Source organism: Strongylocentrotus purpuratus, unplaced genomic scaffold (genome assembly GCF_000002235.5).
Source record: "Strongylocentrotus purpuratus isolate Spur 01 unplaced genomic scaffold, Spur_5.0 spur5_contig_821, whole genome shotgun sequence".
NCBI lineage: Eukaryota > Metazoa > Echinodermata > Echinoidea > Camarodonta > Strongylocentrotidae > Strongylocentrotus > Strongylocentrotus purpuratus.
In genome coordinates, this window is record NW_022145526.1 from 1440448 (window position 1) to 1462088 (window position 21641).

The 21641-nt window shown below is 35.3% G+C and overlaps 1 protein-coding gene across 1 annotated transcript in view; it reads left to right on the plus strand.

The window, feature by feature from the left end:
- Positions 1-4055: 4055 nt before the first annotated feature.
- LOC754235 (transforming growth factor-beta receptor-associated protein 1) overlaps positions 4056-21641 on the plus strand; it is a 46939-nt gene continuing 29353 nt past the window's right edge. The window contains exons 1-13 of the mRNA XM_030981347.1: positions 4056-4143; positions 4582-4694; positions 11906-11958; positions 13201-13294; positions 15180-15278; positions 16159-16188; positions 16877-16933; positions 17475-17579; positions 18411-18545; positions 19266-19426; positions 20115-20247; positions 20732-20827; positions 21404-21508. Coding sequence (XP_030837207.1) covers positions 4617-4694; positions 11906-11958; positions 13201-13294; positions 15180-15278; positions 16159-16188; positions 16877-16933; positions 17475-17579; positions 18411-18545; positions 19266-19426; positions 20115-20247; positions 20732-20827; positions 21404-21508 — 1146 coding nt within the window. The 5' untranslated portion in view covers positions 4056-4143; positions 4582-4616. The remainder of the gene's footprint in view (positions 4144-4581; positions 4695-11905; positions 11959-13200; positions 13295-15179; positions 15279-16158; positions 16189-16876; positions 16934-17474; positions 17580-18410; positions 18546-19265; positions 19427-20114; positions 20248-20731; positions 20828-21403; positions 21509-21641) is intronic.

Sequence of the window (21641 nt, forward strand, 5' to 3'; positions counted from 1 at the left end):
GAATGGGGTAAGATAGGATTTCGGTTCTCATATAATATAGACATGTATGATAATACCGAGAATGGGGTTACTGTCATTTATTACTTAAGGGCGTAGGTCCCCTAGTTGATAAGCATATTAGCATACACATGCTTTAGCAGTCACGCAAATCAAACACTGGCATATTGTCATTCAATAAAATCTGAGAATGTATACTATTATCTAGATCTATTAGGAATAAATCATTGTCAAAATAATTCCGTAAATTGGGGTAAAACAAAAATATTTCAATGTTGTGAGCGAGAGTGTAAGTTGGACTTAAACATTATGGAGACCCATTTGTAGTCTTTAAAAAATATATTTAAAAGCAAAAATTCAAGTATTCAAGACTTTTCATAAATTCCACATCAAGAACTAATAATAATAATAAGAAGAAAAGAAAAATATGATTGGCTTGAATCAACATTTTATGCCTTCTAAAATAACTTTTACAAAATATTTCCAGACATGCAAACAGCTTTTCAAAATTGTTAAGTCCAACCAAGGGATAAGTTCAACTTAGGTCCTTTGTGAAACACCCCCAGGTATTTAACATGTTTTTGTACATCGTTTTGTAAAGTACTTTTAATATGCACATGTCTTAAATGTCGTGTTTTGTATTTTTCCTCACATGTTTTTTTTTCTTTTATTAGAAAATAGTTAGAGTAAGTATGTATACGCTGTAATCCTAGCCTATAACTACATGTACATCATTTTGTTGTTTGCAGACCGTATTGTTGATTGACACTGGAAGAGTCTGTTAATGGTTGACAGAGAAAGAGGGAGAGAAAGAGAGACATGGACGGACGGAAATAAAGGAAGAATGTCGGAGAAAGAGGGGATGAAAAACAAGTGAAGTTACCGTCCTATACTCTTCCAAATATAGTAATGAAAGCATATAAAACTTTTTGCTCTATCATCCAGGATTCTAAAAATTAAAGTGGATCTCCAACATAATATATCTACCACTGAAAGCCTAAGTAAGTCACTCTCTATAGATAAAAAATTATGAATACAGCCAATAAGTTCAAAGGTGTTTTTACGCTCAGTGGAAAAACCCACTTTTATTTATAAATGCTCAAACTGCATGATATTGTCAGACGATCTACTCAAGTGTGGTTTTACCATTGTAACCACGTTTGTATTCAAGGACACAATTGAAAGTTGACACAAGTGATCAGTTCTTTAAAACATTCATAATGTTCTTATTACTGGCCCGATTTGTTTTATACTTTCGCCATTTTTGTCTATCTTTTTTTTAGGTTTTCGTACAAATAAAACTTACTACAAGCGATGGGTTGCTCTTTTACATTCAAAGTTCGTATTTTGAAGTTTCCTCTTTGTTCTCTTTTTTCTTAACTTAGAAAAAAGTATACGCTGTAAATTAAATGTAGCCGATATAATACATTAATATTTTCATTTTTCTATTTCATAGTGAAAAATCTAGATTATACTTGTCTTATGTGATATTTGGATATGTAAAATAAATATCATTGTGTTGTTAATGTAAGCCTTAATGTGATGACATGTTAAACGTTGTAGTCTGATTACCTTGTCAATTACTATAATAATTTTGTTGAATTATGAAACAATATGTCTTTTATGTATATTTTGTTATCTGTATTATATCTGCATGTGAAACCAATAAACTCAACTCAACTCAACTCAACACAATATCCAAATTAAAATCTCTTAAAATTTCTTCCAACTCTCTTTGTCTCCTTGCCCGTCTCCTATACTAGTCTTTCTCAAATCCATCACTCTGATGTACCCTTCACTTTCTATCTCTTTCTGATCTACTTTCTCCTCTATATTCTAACCATCTTTTCTCCACATACATACCTCATGATTGTGAGGGTACACCTTTACCTCATCTATCCGTCTCTCTCTCTCTCTCTCTATCTCTCTCTTTCTCTCTTTCCAATCTTTCCTCGATCTCAGAATCAGTGTTTAAGAAATGAGTGAAAGGTATTGGGTGTTGGTCAAAGATAGTTGTTTTACGAAAGGAAATTGTGTTGAATGCTTCTTCAATGCATACATTTATCTTTTCAAAATTGACCACTGTAGTCAGATATACTCACAAACTCCCCCCCCCCCCCCCAAAAAAAAAAAAATAAATAAATAAATAAATATATATATATGTATATATATATATATATATAAATATATATATATATATATTTAAAAAATCAATCAATCAATCAATTGATCCTTGAGCGTGCGTACAGTACATGAACTTCTGTTCTAATAACACAGACATTCGACCCCCGCCTTAAAATAAAAGGAAAATTCCTTGATTAGCTTTTGACACTTTACCAACGGTGTGTGAGAGATATTTGTATAAAAGCAGTTCAACCGCAACAAATGAATAACTGAAGTCTGTAAAAGTTTGGAGGAAAGAAAATTAGCTGAACATCTTAATTTTTTTTTCTTCTATATATAAGTTTACAGAAACAATCTGTGTTCACATCAGTTGCTCCAGTTAAAGAACTTAAGTTATAAACATTCGCACACTTTCTTGCTAGAAAAAGAGAGGTGAAGAAGAAAAAAGAAACCAGTGTGACATGCACTTTTAAATTGTCAAATAGTACACAAAGCGTAAATAATGCGCTAGTAAAATATGCATTTTGGGGGGAGGTAACAACTCATACGTTTCTCTTTTTCCTCGACCTATAGTAAGCTCTGCCTTTAAAGTCTGGTTGGAGGGATGATGATCAACACACAGAAACAGGACTTAAAAGGAAACACATCAATATATATATATACATGAATATAATATCCAAATAGCCCTAAATGTCATAAATACAGAATACACCATTGCTTTGCATTGGTTTCAAACTATTTCAAATGAAATAGAAAAATAGTTTTAAAAAATCTCATTTTCTTGCAAAGTATGATGATTATGATCGACACCTCAAACATTTAATTTCCCTAATACTTGATATAATGTGCAACATAGCCTGTCTATTTTATATAGTCTCTATTTTATACATTATATTCAAGGTTAAATTTAGACTGAACCGGTTAAATTTACGCTTTACCGGCTACACTGCCCAATCATTAGTAAAAAAGTACATTTCCGTTATTTTTACATAGCTTTATATCAAAACACAAACTAATACAAATATTATCTCAAAAGCATTCCCCAATCTTTTGTTCAGTCATCAAGTCAATCAGATCATAATTATAGTATTGCCTCACCTAAACCATTGATTTATACATACAACCACACAACTTCAACTTTATATACAATTCAATATATATTTCTTTACGCCACATAATAAATGGGGATAAAATAAATTACTTTAACACAACATTTCCTTTTGAAACAGAATGTACATCCTGCACATCATCCCGGCAAAAAAACTTAAAGGTAAAGACCAGTTTTGAAAACACACCCCTCTCAAAAAAATGAAACCAGGAAGCTCTTACCAATCCTGTGAAAGAATATGTTTTGACTAAACACCCCCCCCCCCTCTCAAAAAATGAAATGAAAGCTCTTATTACCAATCATGTGGAAGAATATGTTTTGACTAAACACCCCCCTGTCAAAAAAATGAAGCTCTTATTATTACCAATCATGTGAAAGAACTTCGACTAAACACCCCCTCTCAAAAAATGAAATGGAAACACTTGTTACCAATCATGTGAAAGAATACGTTTTGACTACCCCCCCCCCCCCCCCACGTCAGCACAACAAATCTCCAAGGCCAATGAGAGGGGCATTGAGGCCAATCAAAGGGGCATCCAAGTCCATGGCATCGGTGGCCTTGATTTAATTTAAGCCCTGATTTTCTATATTTCATCATTTGCTATATAGGCTCAAGAGATATACCATAATCTCTTTGGTTCTACAGCTACAAGTCAAGTCAAGTAAAGGACATGATGGAAGTGCTCCATGACTGGTATAATTACATGTATGTTTCTTCTTCGTGGGTTATTGAAATAAATGTAAACTAAATTGGATTAACAGGGCATGGCCGACTATAGGTCGAATTAATGTTTATCTTGTTTGTCGCCCTCTCCAGCGCCAAGAGTAAATAAATATATTTTTCTGGCAGCCCAGTTCTTTAATAATTTTTGGATTTTGCTGTGGGTGTGACCCCTGAACAGGCTACAGACGAGGTAATTTTCATTTTCCTAGAATACGTTATTCTTTAAATGTTATTTCTTATCAGTGCATGCTCACATAGAGATTATATTGGATATCTGATGCTGGTAATTCGACTTCTAAATGTTGTCTTCGGTCCCATGTGTCTGATTTTGCGTCGCATGTAAGAGTGGGCGTATGACTATGATTCTAATTTGTTGATATGTTAATTGTTATGCATTGCATTGGGACGTTGTCGACTTGGCGTTGGGATAGAAATATACGTGAGAGAGAAAAGATACTGGTTGGATATTTCTGCCGTTTTATGTGTGAACTCTATCATTTGGAGTCTATCTTGAAATTGAACAATTTTTAACAATTTGAATATGCAAACAGTTTTGTCTTTTCAGTTCAACCTCTGACAACTTCAGAATCATGAATGGTTTGAACTTTATTTTAACTTTTATTTTCAGAAAATTACCCCTACATTATTTACTGAAATATCAGGATGAGTGTGAAAGCATTTGAACTGGTTCCTGCTGTAGAAAGGTTGAAGCTTCTTGGGGAGAGGACCAGCAAAACTTCAGTAAGTTCAGCAACCCCTAAAATAATTACTTAGGTCTAGTTATAGAAAATCCCTTTTCCCCTTCCTTTTATCAGGTGGGCTGTATAACATAAAGACCACCTTATTATTTCGTTAGAATTGCCTTTATTTATTCTTTATTTTTCTTATTTCGAACCACTTTTTTGTAAGCACGATTACTTGAAAATGGCTCAATCAAATGCCTTCAAATTTTGCACACATATGTAGTGTAGTAGTACGCTCATTTGGGCTAAAGGGGGCACTAGAGCCATATAAGAGCCGAGCTGGGTTGATTAATTGTATTCACCTAAAAGTTAAAGAACATTAATTATGTTTCCAATAGTATGCCGGGAACGGGTAAACAACCCCTGGGTTTGAATTCTTGCATTAGATTAAAGTGTTCATTTCGAAAAACACGTTGGGAATGAATTCCTGCGTCAAGATGTACAGGTGTTCATTTCCAATAACAAGTTAGACAATAGACTGTTTTGCCGGGGACGCGACATTCTCGCGAAGAGATAGACTCCTCCCATTTCTGTCGGTGACTAGATCAGATAACACTCATCTATTATGTTTTTTCATTGGTTATAATTAATTAAAGATATAACTCCTCAATTAATTGGTCGGATGACCTAAAGGGTAATTGGATATATCCCGTTTTGCAATTGGTTGGCTTCGTAAGAGCCCTCCTGGTTGGCTGGCAATATCATGTAATATCTAAGCCTCATCGGGTGCCGCGGTATTTAAATGCGAGGTGCGGGATTTTGAAGGGAGTTTTTAGTTCATATTATTTGAGAGTAGATATTATTTGAGAGTTTTATTTCATTCCTTTACCATGTTCAGTAGGATGTGCTGCTAATTTCAATCAATAGGGCCGCCCAGCCTCTGAGAGAAGCAGTTTATTTACCATGTTCAAATAATAATAATACTCGTCGTTTGCAACGATTGAAGCTTCGGCTGATATATATATTTAATAAAGTGGACTTCAACTGTAATTCCGAGCTTCTTGTGTTTCATTTATGTTTGAACTTGTCATCTTCAACTCATTTACTGGCCCACCACATTTGGTAGTACGGATGGGGTCAGCTTTCTTTCGTTAACGGCGAAGTTTGCCGTTGGCTTGCTAGCGGTTACCGCTGGTTCGTCGTGCCGACCCACCACTCGAACTCGATATCATTGGCTCGGAACACAGAAGTAGAGTGGATTAGCGACAGATTATCGTGGCGTTTATTGAAGGCATGTTTTTTTGTGGCTCAGCGGAGTAGTCCAGTACGAAAAGGGCCAACGGGCAATTGGAGGCCTTCTTGGAACACATTGCACATTCTTCCCGGTGAATGTGATTAGGATCACCACGGAGAGAGAAGTTTCCCGAGACCCCCCTCTTACCTGTTACCAACACGTCCGCGACGGGAGAAAATGCCGCGAAATTGAACGTTTGGTATGTGCTAACGAAAAATTGTTTAGTCGACTGCCCCTCGTGGAAATTTTTGCACACCATATCTACTTGGGCGATCTGAATCGTATTACCTTTAGGAGGTTCCCCGTACAGGAGTTACTCAAGGTCTGGCTGAATTCTCCGGAGCTGGTTTGTCAGCTGGCCTGGCACCCGAAAAACGCGTATCGGGAAGCTCTCGGGGGAGGAAAGTAACGCCGATGCCTCGTCACGATACTCAACCCTGCTAGTAGCGTGGACGCAATTGAAGGAGGTTCCTTATGTTTATGATTCTTCGATTGTCAGCTGAACTTGGGTTTTTTGGTCTGCAACGCCAAGTTCGTAGGGAGCAACCTTCGGCGGGAGACAAGTTGAGATAAGGAGACAAGCTGAGCTAATTAAGGAGACATTAAGCTGAGCTGAGGTATGTTTTGAAAGTCGAGAATTGGACAGTGAGAACTGAACTAAACTGAACTGATAAATTGAAACGTCCGTTGAATTTTGGATATTTTTGGATTTTTGTCCTAGATTCTTTAAAGATATTGTAGTAATGTTTAAGTGTTCGACTATTGTGTGTTGGTGAAATTATTTGTACCCGTTTGCTCTTCAAATTTTGGCTAGCATTAATGTAAGCATAGGATAGATTATTTAAACTTAAACCTACGTTTAATCTAAATTAGTATAATATAAGCACTTAATATTGATCAGTATCATAATGAGTGAAATGGAAAAACAAAAACAAATTTTAGAGCAAATGTTGCGTCTGAATATATTCACTCCCCGATCTCCATCTAATCATCCTCAGGATAACACATCTCAAGTAATTAGGAGTCCTTGCTGGTGTTGTGGTATTTTTGGTCATTTCGTTAGATTCTGTCCATTAAGAATACAGGAAAGAGGTTACAAGTGGCAGGGAAACGGTCGTCCTCCACTACAATTATTGCGTCAGAGTTCCTCCACTTCCCGATCTCCACCCAATTACGTTTCAAATAACACATCTCAATCTCAATCAAGCAAGGGTGCTTGCTGGCGTTGTGGGGGGTTTGGTCATTTTGTTAGATCCTGTTCAGCAAAAGTAGAGGAAAGAGGTTACCGATGGAAGGGAAAGGGTGGTTCTCCACTACCAGGGGTCAGGTAAAGGGGGAATAATTTGGAAGAAAATGAAGTAGATATTTTAAGTAAATTGATAAAGAAAAGTGAAGTCCCAAGGCTACTGTTTTGTTAGCCAATACTCCTTGTGAGTGCATTTCGAACTCCTTAGGATAGGAAGGGAGTTGTTTAGGTCATATTGGAGGAAAAGTTTGGTATTTTAATTATCGTTTGCGATTATAAAGACATTGATTATTCTGTGATAAAGTATAATTGTTTTAAAAATGTTTGCTAACATTCAAATTCATAGAGGCTGGGCGCTTCTTGGGATTATATGTATATATTAAAGATGTTTTGTTTATCAATTTGCTAAGTTAGCTGCACCGTTGATTCAGTTCAACTAATTCTCCATTTAGTAAAACGAAAGAAAAAAAAGGAAAACTATTTAAGCTTGAGTGGATTATTCTAACGAATGATTCATTTAATTTGCTCAAAGAAGTTGATTCAGGCACCAGTTATCCAGATTATTCAAATAATTTTGTTTTTAGTAATTGATACAATTCCCTAAAAGGTTTAGGGCCTTGCCTATCACAAGTAGGGGAGGATGGAAGGCCTCATCATTTAACATATGCTAATAGACCATTGCAAAATACAGAAAAAAAAAAACCAGATTTGGGTTCATGTTAATGAGAGTTAAATGATTGTTAAAATGGACAGTAATGGATAATTTAGAGATCACTTATTTGGAGCCCCGTTTGTTAGATTCGTTAGCTCATTTATAAAATGCTTAACTAGGAGTTAGGATGAATTCAGGGTTGAATGTTTTGGAGAGGGGCGTTATCCTCTGATATGATACGATCCTGTCTCATAATGTTGGTATATAGTGGGCATGATATCTGGGTATGATATTTTGCTGAATTCTGCATTATTTCAATGTATCAAAATTTACAAAATGCTAAACTAGCGGTTAGGGTGAATTGAGGGTTGATTGTTTTGGGGAGGGCGTTTGATATGATACGATCCCGTATCATAATGTTGGTATAGTGGGAATGATATCTGGGTATGATGTTTTGCTGAATTCTGCATTATTTCAATGTATCGAAATTTATGAATGCAAATATTTTGGTGCTTTAACTTGTTATAGGTTTCTTTACACGCATTTTATATTGTAAAGATGGAAGGTGACATCATACGGAGTACGTTGTGGAGGTCTGGGATATCCAGCTCCATTAGTTGTCCTGTATGATGTTTTTTTCCTGATATTATTCATATATTTGCGAGGTACAAAATTATTGTTATAACAGGTGATTTAATGTTTTTTTAAAGAAGCCATCCTGTACCAAGTTGGTACTTAATAATGTTTGTTTGGTAACTGTATATAAACAAAAAGATAAAATTAAACAGTTGGAGTCTACAAATTTTAGTAGAAATTAACTAATACATATGTGACAAAATAGATTTGTCTGAGTTTTATAATGTTAGTTAAAAGTAGATTCCATGAGATAGTTATAGACCGTTGGTTGTTGCTGAGACTGGGAATGTTGAGATTATTATGATACATAATTATACAGGTTTATGAGAAAGGGTGTTAATTGTATGTATATAATAAGGCATGTTTAGTCTTGCTTCCAGTGAGATGTTTGGTTCTCATGGTGAAGATGTTGATTGCTCAGTTGAAATTTTTCTCTTTCTCATGGGGGTTTAAGGAAAGAATGGAATTAAGGAATATATGCATGTAAGTTGTTTGTAATGTGGTTTATTTAACAGGTTGTGTATATTTATTATTACAATACCAGTTGACTTTGCAGGATGTCATTGTGTTGTCATTTTAGTGGTTATACCCTTCCATGTTTGGGAGCAGTTAAAATCAAGGGATGATGTTTATGCCTGGCTTTGATTTGGGGGTCTAGGGTTATCCAGCTCCAAAGAAGAGGAAGGGCATGACGTCATCCTGACATTATATTCTGTTGGTTGGTTATACATGGTGGGCAGGACATTGCATTCGTGGGTCTTTCTGGTTAATTGGTTGTAAAATAAATAAATTTAGATATTGTTGTATAATGTGATTATGCCTGGGTAATGAGTGTTTGACATTGCAAGGAGAATGTTAACTGTAATTTGTTAAAGTACATTCGTAAGTCAAAGTGTTGGTTAATGCAGCCCAAATATGCTGTATTGATAGTATATTGACAAAATTATGCTTTAAAGCAACACAAATATGTATTGCTTGATTAAATGATTCCCAGTTGGTAATCTAATATTTTATCTTAATTTTGTACGATCTCCAGGTGCAAGATCGTTTTAGTAGGGGAGATTTGTAGTAGTACGCTCATTTGGGCTAAAGGGGGCACTAGAGCCATATAAGAGCCGAGCTGGGTTGATTAATTGTATTCACCTAAAAGTTAAAGAACATTAATTATGTTTCCAATAGTATGCCGGGAACGGGTAAACAACCCCTGGGTTTGAATTCTTGCATTAGATTAAAGTGTTCATTTCGAAAAACACGTTGGGAATGAATTCCTGCGTCAAGATGTACAGGTGTTCATTTCCAATAACAAGTTAGACAATAGACTGTTTTGCCGGGGACGCGACATTCTCGCGAAGAGATAGACTCCTCCCATTTCTGTCGGTGACTAGATCAGATAACACTCATCTATTATGCTTTTTCATTGGTTATAATTAATTAAAGATATAACTCCTCAATTAATTGGTCGGATGACCTAAAGGGTAATTGGATATATCCCGTTTTGCAATTGGTTGGCTTCGTAAGAGCCCTCCTGGTTGGCTGGCAATATCATGTAATATCTAAGCCTCATCGGGTGCCGCGGTATTTAAATGCGAGGTGCGGGATTTTGAAGGGAGTTTTTAGTTCATATTATTTGAGAGTACATATTATTTGAGAGTTTTATTTCATTCCTTTACCATGTTCAGTAGGATGTGCTGCTAATTTCAATCAATAGGGCCGCCCAGCCTCTGAGAGAAGCAGTTTATTTACCATGTTCAAATAATAATAATACTCGTCGTTTGCAACGATTGAAGCTTCGGCTGATATATATATTTAATAAAGTGGACTTCAACTGTAATTCCGAGCTTCTTGTGTTTCATTTATGTTTGAACTTGTCATCTTCAACTCATTTACTGGCCCACCACAGTAGCATATGTACAAAGCACAATAACGTTTTCAACATTTTGTAAAATTTTACGAAAATCAACACATGATCATATCTCCATAACCAAAGGTTATTTCTCATTCATATTTATCATGATCAAGGTCAATATATCCGTCTGGTCAATTACAGGTCAAACAACGCGCGCGTGCCCGTACGTCCGCGCGTCAATGCGCGCGCAAATTTTTAAAATGCTCAAAATCATTTTGCATACGTTTAAGGCCATTCTAAGCATTTTATTTAAAAAAATCGCGCGTGCGCGCACGTTTTTCGCGCATAAAACTATTACACAACATAGAATCGCCTTTTTTTTTTCTTTCATAATATTCCAGATATTTTTACAAACAAATTAATACCATTTTTGTCTCTTTATGAGCTCTTGTAATACATAGCATATATGGGCAAAAACATGCCTATACAAAATCCATTGTAGCTCTTTAGGATGCAAGGTGACCCCAATTTTTTTTCATATTTTAATAGAGTATGATTCGGAAATATTGTTTCATGTTTCATTTGACCCTCAATTACCTCATGACTTCATCATAATGGCCTCCGAACTCAAAATTCCAATTTGCATATTATGACGTCAGCATATTTATGGAAAATTGATTGTATCTCTGTAAATGATTGATTTTCTTCCAAATTTTAATATGTTCTAGCTGAGACAATTTTCTACAAATGCAGTTACTATTATCCTTCATTTTGACAAAGGCATCATGGCGTATTTTTGCGATTAAAGAAGGCATGTCATTTTTTCATGTTTTGCGTGTATTCTCTATGGGACATGGCTTTTTCTTAAAACTGGTTTCTACATTCCTGTCTTTCACGAGCAATATCTCTGTCGTTTTATCTTCGTTTACACTGAACTTCAAGTATGTTGTAGCTGAGGCAATAAGATATCTCAAATGTGCCCTTGATTTTGTCTCAATTTTTAGTTAGATCAGCCCACCTATACTTGTTCCAAACAAGTATTACAAATCTAGTTTTGTTTCCTTTTGTTCTTTTTTATTTTTTATTTGCCTCTGTTTACAGCGGGCTGGAGAGGCCACTATTGAAGAATATACCACTTAGAATATTAAAATTAATAATTTACATAATTGGTTGCCTACATTGTACGTTAGTCCACAATAACATCAAATGAAAGCTAAGAAGAGGAAGAGGAGGAGGAGAAGAAGAAGAAGAAGAAGAAGAAGAAGAAGAAGAAGAAGAAGAAGAAGAAGAAGAAGAAGAAGAAGAAGAAAAAGAAGAAGAAGAAGAAGGAGGAGGAGGAGGAGGAGGAGGGGGTGACATATTTTTGAGTGATAGCAATTTCAATTGCTTTTGTGAAGTTTTGTCACCTCTGACCAGCAGATTGTATCCTTCTCTCTCTCTCTCTCCTCTCCACTTTCCTAAAGCTGTTTGCATGTATTATACAATTTCTACGTATATATTATCTGATTGTTATACTCATTGTAGGTTGTCTGATTGGTCAAATATATAATAATGATAACAATAAACCTTCCTCCTTTACTATATCCTAATTCTAGATTGAATGTATAGAATGCTGTGGGAAGAACCTCTACATTGGGACAAGTGATTGGTAAGATCATGAAGATTTGACATACATGTAAATTCCTTAAAAAATAGTTCTGCAATTCAAGTTTGAGCTTCAAGATTTCTTGTGTTACTAGAATATATAAATATTTAACAAGAGAGATACATTGTATCAATGCTATTAACATTTTGTAGAACTTTTTTCGGTGTTGATAGGCTCTCAACTTTGTGTCATAAAAGAAGTTTGAGCTTCAAGATTTCTCGTGTTAGAATATATAAATATTTATATATTAACAAGAGAGATACATTGTATCAATGCTATTAACATTTTGTAGAACTTTTTTTTAGGTGTTTATAAGCTCTTGGCTTTGTTTCACTATAGAGATATGGTTATGGTTAAAATTTGTATTTAGGTTGCCATTGTCTAACCCCACAAAACATTATTTTAGCCCTGATGGAAAATAATCGGTCAATTTGGAGTCGGCTTTGCTGTGCCTGAGGTGCGTCTATATGAAGGCTTGATCAGATATGGTGCGTTTTTTAAACCGTGTATTATGAATGGCAACTGAACGCAACAAAGATATTGCAGGTATTCGCTGAGCTATGTGTTATAAGATACAGAATTGTGACGCCCATCATACTTTACATCATTATTTTTTTTTAAATACCATGGTTCTGCTGCGTCATATCTGATCGTGCTTTAAAGCCTAGTTTGGCCAGAAGGGATTAGACCACCCTGCAAGGTCACTGGACAGGTGGCTATCTCATCAACTCAGCTCTCAATTAACATAAGAAAAAGAGGATCATGGGGGACCAATGGTCACCGATTACGCATTGTTTTCTATATAGAGGGAGCAAGTAGCTACAACTAAGACAGTGTGGCTTTAAGAGATTGGGGAGGTATTTATGGTTGAAAGTGTGCGTGTAAAATTAATTGTTGCTTTCATAAAACCAAGGTATCTTGAAAGAGCATGTGATCCTTTACCCCCAAATAGGTCATCATCATTCTTTTTTTGTTTTATGATCTTATTTCCTGTTTTGGTAAACTATATCTGAACATTTTATTTGTATGTTAGAAAAACAAATATCCAAGTCAAATGTATTTTGATTTTGATTTTGCATCTTTCTTTTTTTTTCATCATACATTTTCATGAACATAATATGGTTTGATACAATATTTTAAGTGTACATAGTTTTATACAGATAATAAACAAATTCAAACAAATATATTGAATGCAATTTCATTTTGTATTGTGTTTTTCTTCTCCTTTATCTCAATATTCTTTAGCTTTGTGATCCATTACTTGATCGAAGAAAAGATGCAACCCAATGGAAAGATCACGTTTGTCTCTGAGAAACAGTCCCATAAATACTTGGCTGTGGTAAGTCAACAATATTTTGCTCTTGTTATATATCATAATAATAATAATAATAATAATAATAATTTTTTAAAGGTACTATGTCCCATTTGCAGGCCAAAAAATGAAAAAGTTTAATTCCAACTGCATTTGAAAGATAATACTAATTTAGAACTTCCCTAAAAAAATTGGGGCTTGAAAATGTCTCCAAGTGGGAAAATAACGACTATTAGTTGTCAAATCGACTTTAGGGCTATAGAGCCCAAAAGTAATAGTCTTGATTTTCAGACAATAATTGTACCGAATGGTCATACGTTTTATGCTGCGCAAAGATTCAATCAGTTTAATCTTGGCCATCACAAGAAGTTGGTTATTGATGTAGACAATTGCTCATGTACCCTTTACAACTCTTTTCATGTATGTTATTACCAAAGAAGAAAAAAGCCAGTCAGTCACTCAATAGTGTCTGACAGTGAAGTCTAGCAAGTAAACAGGTTTCCTTGCATAATTTGAATATGAGGACACTGCTAACGTTTAAATTTCACAGAAAGGACATACATGACATATTCATAATTCCTGCTAAGTTCTACAACATTTGAGGTTGGCTGCAAAAGGGACATAGTATCTTTAATGTCCACTCCAAATTGTATTAAGTTAAACCGAAAATGGAAATTCTTTTTGCCCAATTGATCCGTTATCGTTGGAACGCCATACAAGGTAGCAGCAACTCCTGTCTTTCAATTCCCATGCCTATTTAACTCTTTATTTTCCATGAACCAATAATAATAATAATGATAACAACAACAAAAACATCAACACCATCAACAACAACACCAACAATAATAATAACGGTAATGATAATAATAACAGTAACAATAATAATAATGAAAAATTATGATAATAATTATACTACTGCAACTACTACTACTATATAGTACTAGTACTAGGACTACTACTTCTGATTCTATTACTACATGTACTACTGTACTACTAATAATGATAATATTAATAATAATAATGATAATAATGATTAAATGTTAATAATGCCATGTTAAGTTTTGTGAGATTGGTTTATACAGCCTATCTATGCACACACTTTTTGTCTTCAGGTGAATGGTACATGCACAGACCAGGTTTTTACTGGGGGGGGGGGGGTCAATTTGACCCCCCCCCCCCCTAAGATCTCGGCCGTTTCACTGCCGATCGCCGCGAAAATTTGCATGCATGTCAAGTGAAGTGTATAGAATACTATGGTAATTTCAAATTTTTGAAAAATTCACTCATTTGCATATTTATGGTAATTTATGCAAATAAGGTCATCAAATTCACATTTCTGCCCATAAATCATAGATTATTCATGTTTACATATTCTTTTTCTCTACATATATTTATTAGACCATTTGGAATAATAATACAACACAAAAAATTGGAAGAGCCAGGTTAATCCTTATGTTATCTCTTGTTTTTATAATTTCTTATGTATTTCATTGTTTTTTTAACTTATGTATTTTATTGTTTTTGTTGTTTTATTTCATTTATAACTACAATTCAACTATTTTGACCCCAAAACAAACATCTAAACTTTAAACAAGACTGAATAACCAATGTTTTATCTATTTTTAGGAAAAATGACTTTTACATATGTTTTGTACACAAATCACGAAAATGAGCGATTTTCGGGCTGACATGCAAAGACAAATGGTCACGTGACCTTGTAACCGTAGGTCCGATTTTCAAAAAAATTGTTTTAAAAGATGCGTAAGACTCGAAAGTAAAAAGTCATGAAAGGAAAATTTTATATCTGCCGCGGTTTCGGAGAAGTCGCGAAATTCCTACAGGGGGGGTCAAATTGACCCCCCCCCAGTTAACGTAGGGTTAAACTCTATTTCATTTTTTGTATGTGTAACAGAGAAAGCCAATCCAACAATTACAGGCAGCCTCAGCGCTAACCAGGATACTGGTTCTGTGTGATAATGTCCTGACTCTGCTACACATGTTCAACCTAGAGGTATGTACCGACCCCTTCCTAACCTCCTCCTGACCCCCTCCTGACCCCCTCCTGACCCCCTCTCACTACTCCCTTCCTATTCTTTCTCTCACCACCTATCTTTACTTAATACTGGTACTGTGTGATAACGTTCTTGAGTTACCAGTATCACACATGTTCAACCTAGAGATTTATATCCCACCCTAACCCCCTTTTTACACTATGAATATGACTGACAAAGAAAGCGGACAAAATATACAGTTCCTCAGGTAGACAAAGGAACATCCCTTCACTGCTATTATGTAAAAATGTGTAGAACAGGTGTCACATGCACATTCACCATTTTACGTAATAGCAGTGAAGGGATGTTCCTTTGTCTACCTGAGGAACTGTATATTTTGACCGCTTTCTTTGTCCGTCATTTTCATAGCGTTACCCCCTCTCACTACCCAACTCCCTCTCTCCCCCTTCCCTCTTGCAGCCCCTTCCTCCCCCCCCCCCCCCCCCCCATATTGACTTAATGCTGGTACTGTACTGATGCTACTACCGGTACACATGTTTACCCTCCAGGTGTTTACTGCAACCATCCTTCTCACTCCTACATCCCTCCCCCTTCATATTGTGCTCTTCTATTCTCTCTTAATTCCAATTTCCAAATCGTTTCATTCTCTACTAATTAACCCAACGTGAGGATTAAAGTCCAGTTCTACTTTGTCTAATATGTCTGTTACATGTAGTTGTCTTTACTAATAATCTCTCTCAAAAGAATTTTCATACAAAATATATGAGATGGGATAAATAAAATCTTGTAGTAAGATTGCGTAATTGCATACATGAAACATTTCAAAATTGTGAATTGGATGATTATCTTTTTCTCTTTTCTCTTCTTCTTTTTGTCTAGCCTATACTTAGTGGAGCCAAGATTAAAGGGGTGAGTATTTCATTTTCTATTTCCTTCTTTCGCTAGTTAACCCACATCAGTACAGAATTTTCTAAGGGTCTAAACGAGTCAGCTTATAACCTCCTCAAATTAGCTACAATTATTTGTATTTTTCTCTTCTTTTATCATAAAAAAATAAATCCAGTTGTTAACTGAATGAAACAGTGTGAATAAAAATAACAAAAAGCCAAGAAGAAATTAGCTTATTTGTAGACGAAAAAATAATGATTTTAAGTTTCACTCTGCAGTGTCAGTTTAGAGACTTTGGTGATTATTTTTTGATTAAATAACAATTTAATTAAATGACCTGCACCATGTACTTCAACAAGTAGTTGCACTTTCTACTTCTGTATAATATGTTATTCTGTTTAATAAGATGGAAATAAAACGTCACTAAAAGGAGACACTAAAATGCTATTACGGTAACTTGCAAATGAAGAAACTTCATTAGGGTACTGTCCTGTAACACGCTGCTTCCCTAGCTGTGTTGTTGGCTCTTGCATTGAGTTCTCTGTCTGCGAAGTGAAAATTAGGTATTTAGTTATGCACTGTTGGCAAATTGATCATGAGATGGCACTGTGCAATGAAAAGCACTCTATGGCAGAAAGTTCAGCAGTTCAGTATCGCTTTAATGCCAATTTCATGTGTTCATGTCTTTTTTTTTTTTTATTTCTCCAAGGTGACATCATTCTGTGTGAATGAGAACCCGCGGAGTGGCAGCCCTTTCAGTGTAGAGGTAAGCCTCATTTTGTTTATAATACCTGTTTACATGCAACACAAATTTTCTTCCTGTGTCATATTATATATCATGCGATGATATACCAAAGACTACACGATTATTGAACTGTTTCCAGTTCCGGTATATAATCTCTTGATGTTATTCAGGCATTAAAAGGGATGTTGTTCTGCTAATCAGGGTTGGAAATGGCGTAATTTTGCAAAGCCATTGTGTATTTCAATGCAAAACTTCCATCATCTGGTGCATTTTTGGGGGGGCCTTGCAAATTTCTCTCTCTCTTCCTCTCTGTCCTAGTTGCGATTCAATCTCAAATTAGCAATCCCCTATCTCTTATATACATAGTTGCAATTGATCAATCACAAATAAGTTGCAATTGATGTTTAATGTGTATACGATAATTGGTCCATTTCAGGATGTAAAGTAAAGTAAACTCTCTCTCTCTCTCTCTTTCTCCGACTCTTGCTCTCTCCCTCTTCTTCCTCTCTCTCTCCCTCTCTCTCTCTCTTCCTCTCTCTCTCCTCTCTTCATCATTACTCAGATTGCCGTAGCCACAAAGAGACGCTTGGTGCAGGTCTACTCAGTCACAGAAGATAAGATGGTTCTAGTCAAAGATGTATCAATACCAGATATGCCCGTCAATGTGGTGAGTAGATGACTTGGCATTGACAAATATTCAAATAGTAATCAACAAATTACATTCTGTATCATATCTTGATTTGTTTTGTATAAACTAAAATGACAATTGAATTTATATTCTACATGACAATCTCAAATCTAAAAACAACAGGTGGTATTTTTTATTCATAGATCTGTTCTACCAATTTGAATTGTGATTTGATTCTAAGTTGTCGGTCCTAGGTACAAAGTTGTAAGAATATCAATGATGCTACTAATACAGATTTGTTGGGGAAAGAATGTTGTATTAATCAATTTCTATTGTCCGGCAACTTACTTGTATAAGCTCCCTCAAACAATTGACCCTACCGCAAATACAATGTTTGACAGTAGATAGCGACCTCCCTCCCACACGGCGCAGGTAAGCACATGCGCAGATAGGATACTGGGGAAGATGATTAAAGACGAGGTTTCTTTCGGCTACCATAGAGAATCTACAGCAATGTCAACTAATTCCTTATTGTACTAAACTATTGTTCAGGTTTCATGAACTCCCCAGATAATTTGATGAGATCTGTGTAGGTACCATCATAATCTGTTGATTGTATTCTATTGGCTTCGAAAATATCATTTTCTATCAGAGTTTTGAGAGAAGTTGTTAAGTTCTTGTCCCATTGTATTTGTATTGGCACCGGAAAATGCCTTTACTAAATATACCCTTGGCTGGTGCTGCCCTCTATGGCTTAATACCGTAGTAGCGGTAGCAAGAGTCAACTACGTTGTCTATGTTGAACCAAGTTTAACTTGGTCCAACCTGATGAATTCTTGGCTCAGCAACTTTCAATATTCTCTTCCACAGGGTATTGATTCATTCTGTGTCTGTGTTGCCCTTAGCAACCAGTACATCCTGGCAAACTATGACACAGGTCAAATCACTGACCTCTTCCCCGTGGAGACGGAGCATACCACACCAATCATCAAGAGAGTCGGAAGGGTAGGTTTTAAATATGTTAATTAGGTCTTGAATTCTCTTGCTTACTTCAGTCAAAAATATGATTATTTTATTCAGTTTAGGCCTTGTTAAAGAAGACAACTTTGTGTTTTATATGAGTTTTGTTGGTCAGGTACTTCATCGTAAATGTAAGAAGGCTAGCTAGCAGACTTATGTCAATCGATTTTAAAAGTCTTGTGCGGGTGGCGTTGGATATTGTAAGCAAATCGGATAGTGGTGAGCAATTAAATTATGATAAGCACTAAAAGATCTCTGTTAAATTGAAGAGGAGGTATTGTAAAAAAATAAAAATAATAATCATAAAAAATACTTATATGTCATGGTGAGTAAATCCCACTTATACAACTCCAAAGCCTAAAAGAGCTCCCGCAATCAGATTTTGTTTTAAACCAATATTACGTTTAGGTGAATTTTTAAATTAAATTGCCTTGTACATTGGGTTTGTTGGTATTTTCCTAAATACTCATGTTTTTTGTAATGTTTCCTAGATTGTGATTTAAATGCGAGCCTTTCTTTATTTATTGCTTTCTACACATTATCACATGTGTCCATGTAGAAGGAGTTTTAAGTTGCATTTAGTGTATTGTATCATCCGAGCATATTTTTGTATTTGTCTTTCTTTGCATTTACTAGATTTAATAACATTAGCAAAACATGTTGATGAGTGCGTGTCTGCTTGTATTTCCTACCTTCTTCATATAGGAGGAGTTTTTACTAGCAGGGCCCGGTGCTCTTGGTATGTTTGTAACGTCAGGAGGTATGTCCCAGAGGCCACCTTTGAAGTGGGCGGAGTCTGTATGCGCTGTCAGTTACACATTCCCGTATGTGGTAGCATTGGATGATGAGTTTCTTACAGTTCACAGGTAAACAAATTTTCTTTTTCTCCTTTTTGTTTCTTCTTCTTCTTCTTCTTCTTCTTCTTCTTCTTCTTCTCCTTTTCTTTCTTCTTCTTCTCATTCTCTTCTTCTTCTTCTTCTTTCTTTTCTTCTTCTTCTCTTTCTTCTTCTTCTCTTTCTTCTTCTTCTTCTTCTTCTTCTTCTTCTTCTTCTTCTTCTTCTTCTTCTTCTTCCTCCTCTTCCTCTTCCTCTTCTTCTTCTTCTTCTTCTTCTTCTTCTTCTTCTTCTTCTTCTTCTTCTTCTTCTTCTTAATATTATTATTATCATTATAATTTTGTTCTTCTCTTCTGTCACTTTATTGTAATTATCCCTGTGTTGTATTTCTCTTGATTCTTCCTCTTAAAAGTGGTGTTTCCTTTCTAATTTTTAATTCTAATCTACTTGAATTAGCCCTTTTTTGTACTTGTTGTGCTTCCTTTTGAAATGTTCAATTTCAATTTCTTGTTTCTATTTCTTTCCCTCTTTTTATTGGGATTAGATTCTTGTAAGTAATTTCGGTCTCATCTGTTGACAATATACAACATACTTACATATTGAATATTTGGATTAAAGTCAACACAGCCTGAACAGTTAAAATGTCCCTTTCTATCTCTTTACCCCACCCCTCATGTCAAATGAAATAACCCTATCAACTCTTTGCTCTCTCATTCATCAGTGTGTTGGACCAGCAGCAGAAGCAGACCATTCCATTCCAAGGAGGGAAGTTGTTGGGTGACTTTGAGGGGAAGATGTTTGTGGCTTCCAATAAAGAGGTCTATGCATTGGTTCCTCTGCCAGTGGAGAAACAGGTATAGAAATGCAACTGGTCAAGGGTCACCATTTTTTTACCAGATTTTCTGAAATAATGTAATTTCTTTCAAAATAATCAAGTGATTAAAATTAGCATTAATGAGCTCTCTTTGCTGACTCGGCAAATGCCAACTATGTAGTATGAGTAGCGCCTAGGCCCAAACTGCCCATTCTCTGTACGTTTTTAGCATGTTGGCTTTGAAATTGAAATGGTATAGTTAGGAGGATTTTTCAAATAAAACATGTACCTGTAAACAACGAAAAGAATGTAAATCAATTTCTAATGGTAGTCATAATCTGAATTTAATTTAATTTTTTTCACGAAAACTTCTGTGTATTACATATCGAAAATAACTGTAGTTCTAATTGTTGTAGAAAAATTGGCGACATGAAAAGCGTGAAGAAGAAAAAAATCTAAATGAGGGGCTTCAAAGTGAATTCATTATTTTAGTTGTCTTTTCTTTTTTCCTGTTTTCACATCAGGTCCAAGCGTTACTTGCCGACAAACGAGTGGAAGAAGCATTAAACCTTGCAAAGAACTACCGGAAAGCTGGACTTGGGAAGGATAAGTTTCTGCAGGTAATGGAATCTTACTCTATTTTGTTGTTAAAGGGATCTGGTAACTTTGTCTCAGATTCTGAAACAAAATCCTGGATTTAGCTTATGCTGCAATGACAATTATAAACCTTTAGGTCAGTCAGGAACCCCATGAGTTTTACAAGCCGATCGCCTGTCTGATTATCAAGATAATTATGATTGTAAATCGAAACCAAAGTTTGTATTTGCCAAACTGTTCCATAACACTACCGAGTATGGTAAAACCAGTCACTTAATTTTTTTTACTTTTTTGAGACACTTCTTGATCATTTTGAAGGTTGATTTTTTTTTTTGCTTCAATATTACACCATATCACAGACACTGATAACACGTAGGGCCATGAATCTCTGACTTAACATTGTTAAACAATCCCTTTAAATTAGAGTATTTAAACCAATGAAACCATTCAGCAATGTTTCATTTTTGTATCATTACACAGATAAAAACAATGTGATGCAAGGTTGTGGCATATTAAGATTCAATACATTTCATCCAAACTTCCTGTTCACTACCAAAACTCTACATGACCTTTGACCTACACGTTTCATTTTCTTATAGATGTATAACCACATACAGCAGCAGGCAGGATTCATCCAGTTCGCTCAGCTTAATTTCGCTGATTCCATGGAGTTGTTCAAGGAAGCTAAGCTTGATGTGAGAGAGGTAAGAAAAGGGGAGCAGCTAATCGAAGCATTTTTATGATTTTATTTAATATTTTAATGCTATATCATGTGCCTGTTAAATTGTCTTATATCTGTAATTAAAGGAAAATTGATCTGTCTGATCAATTATGCCC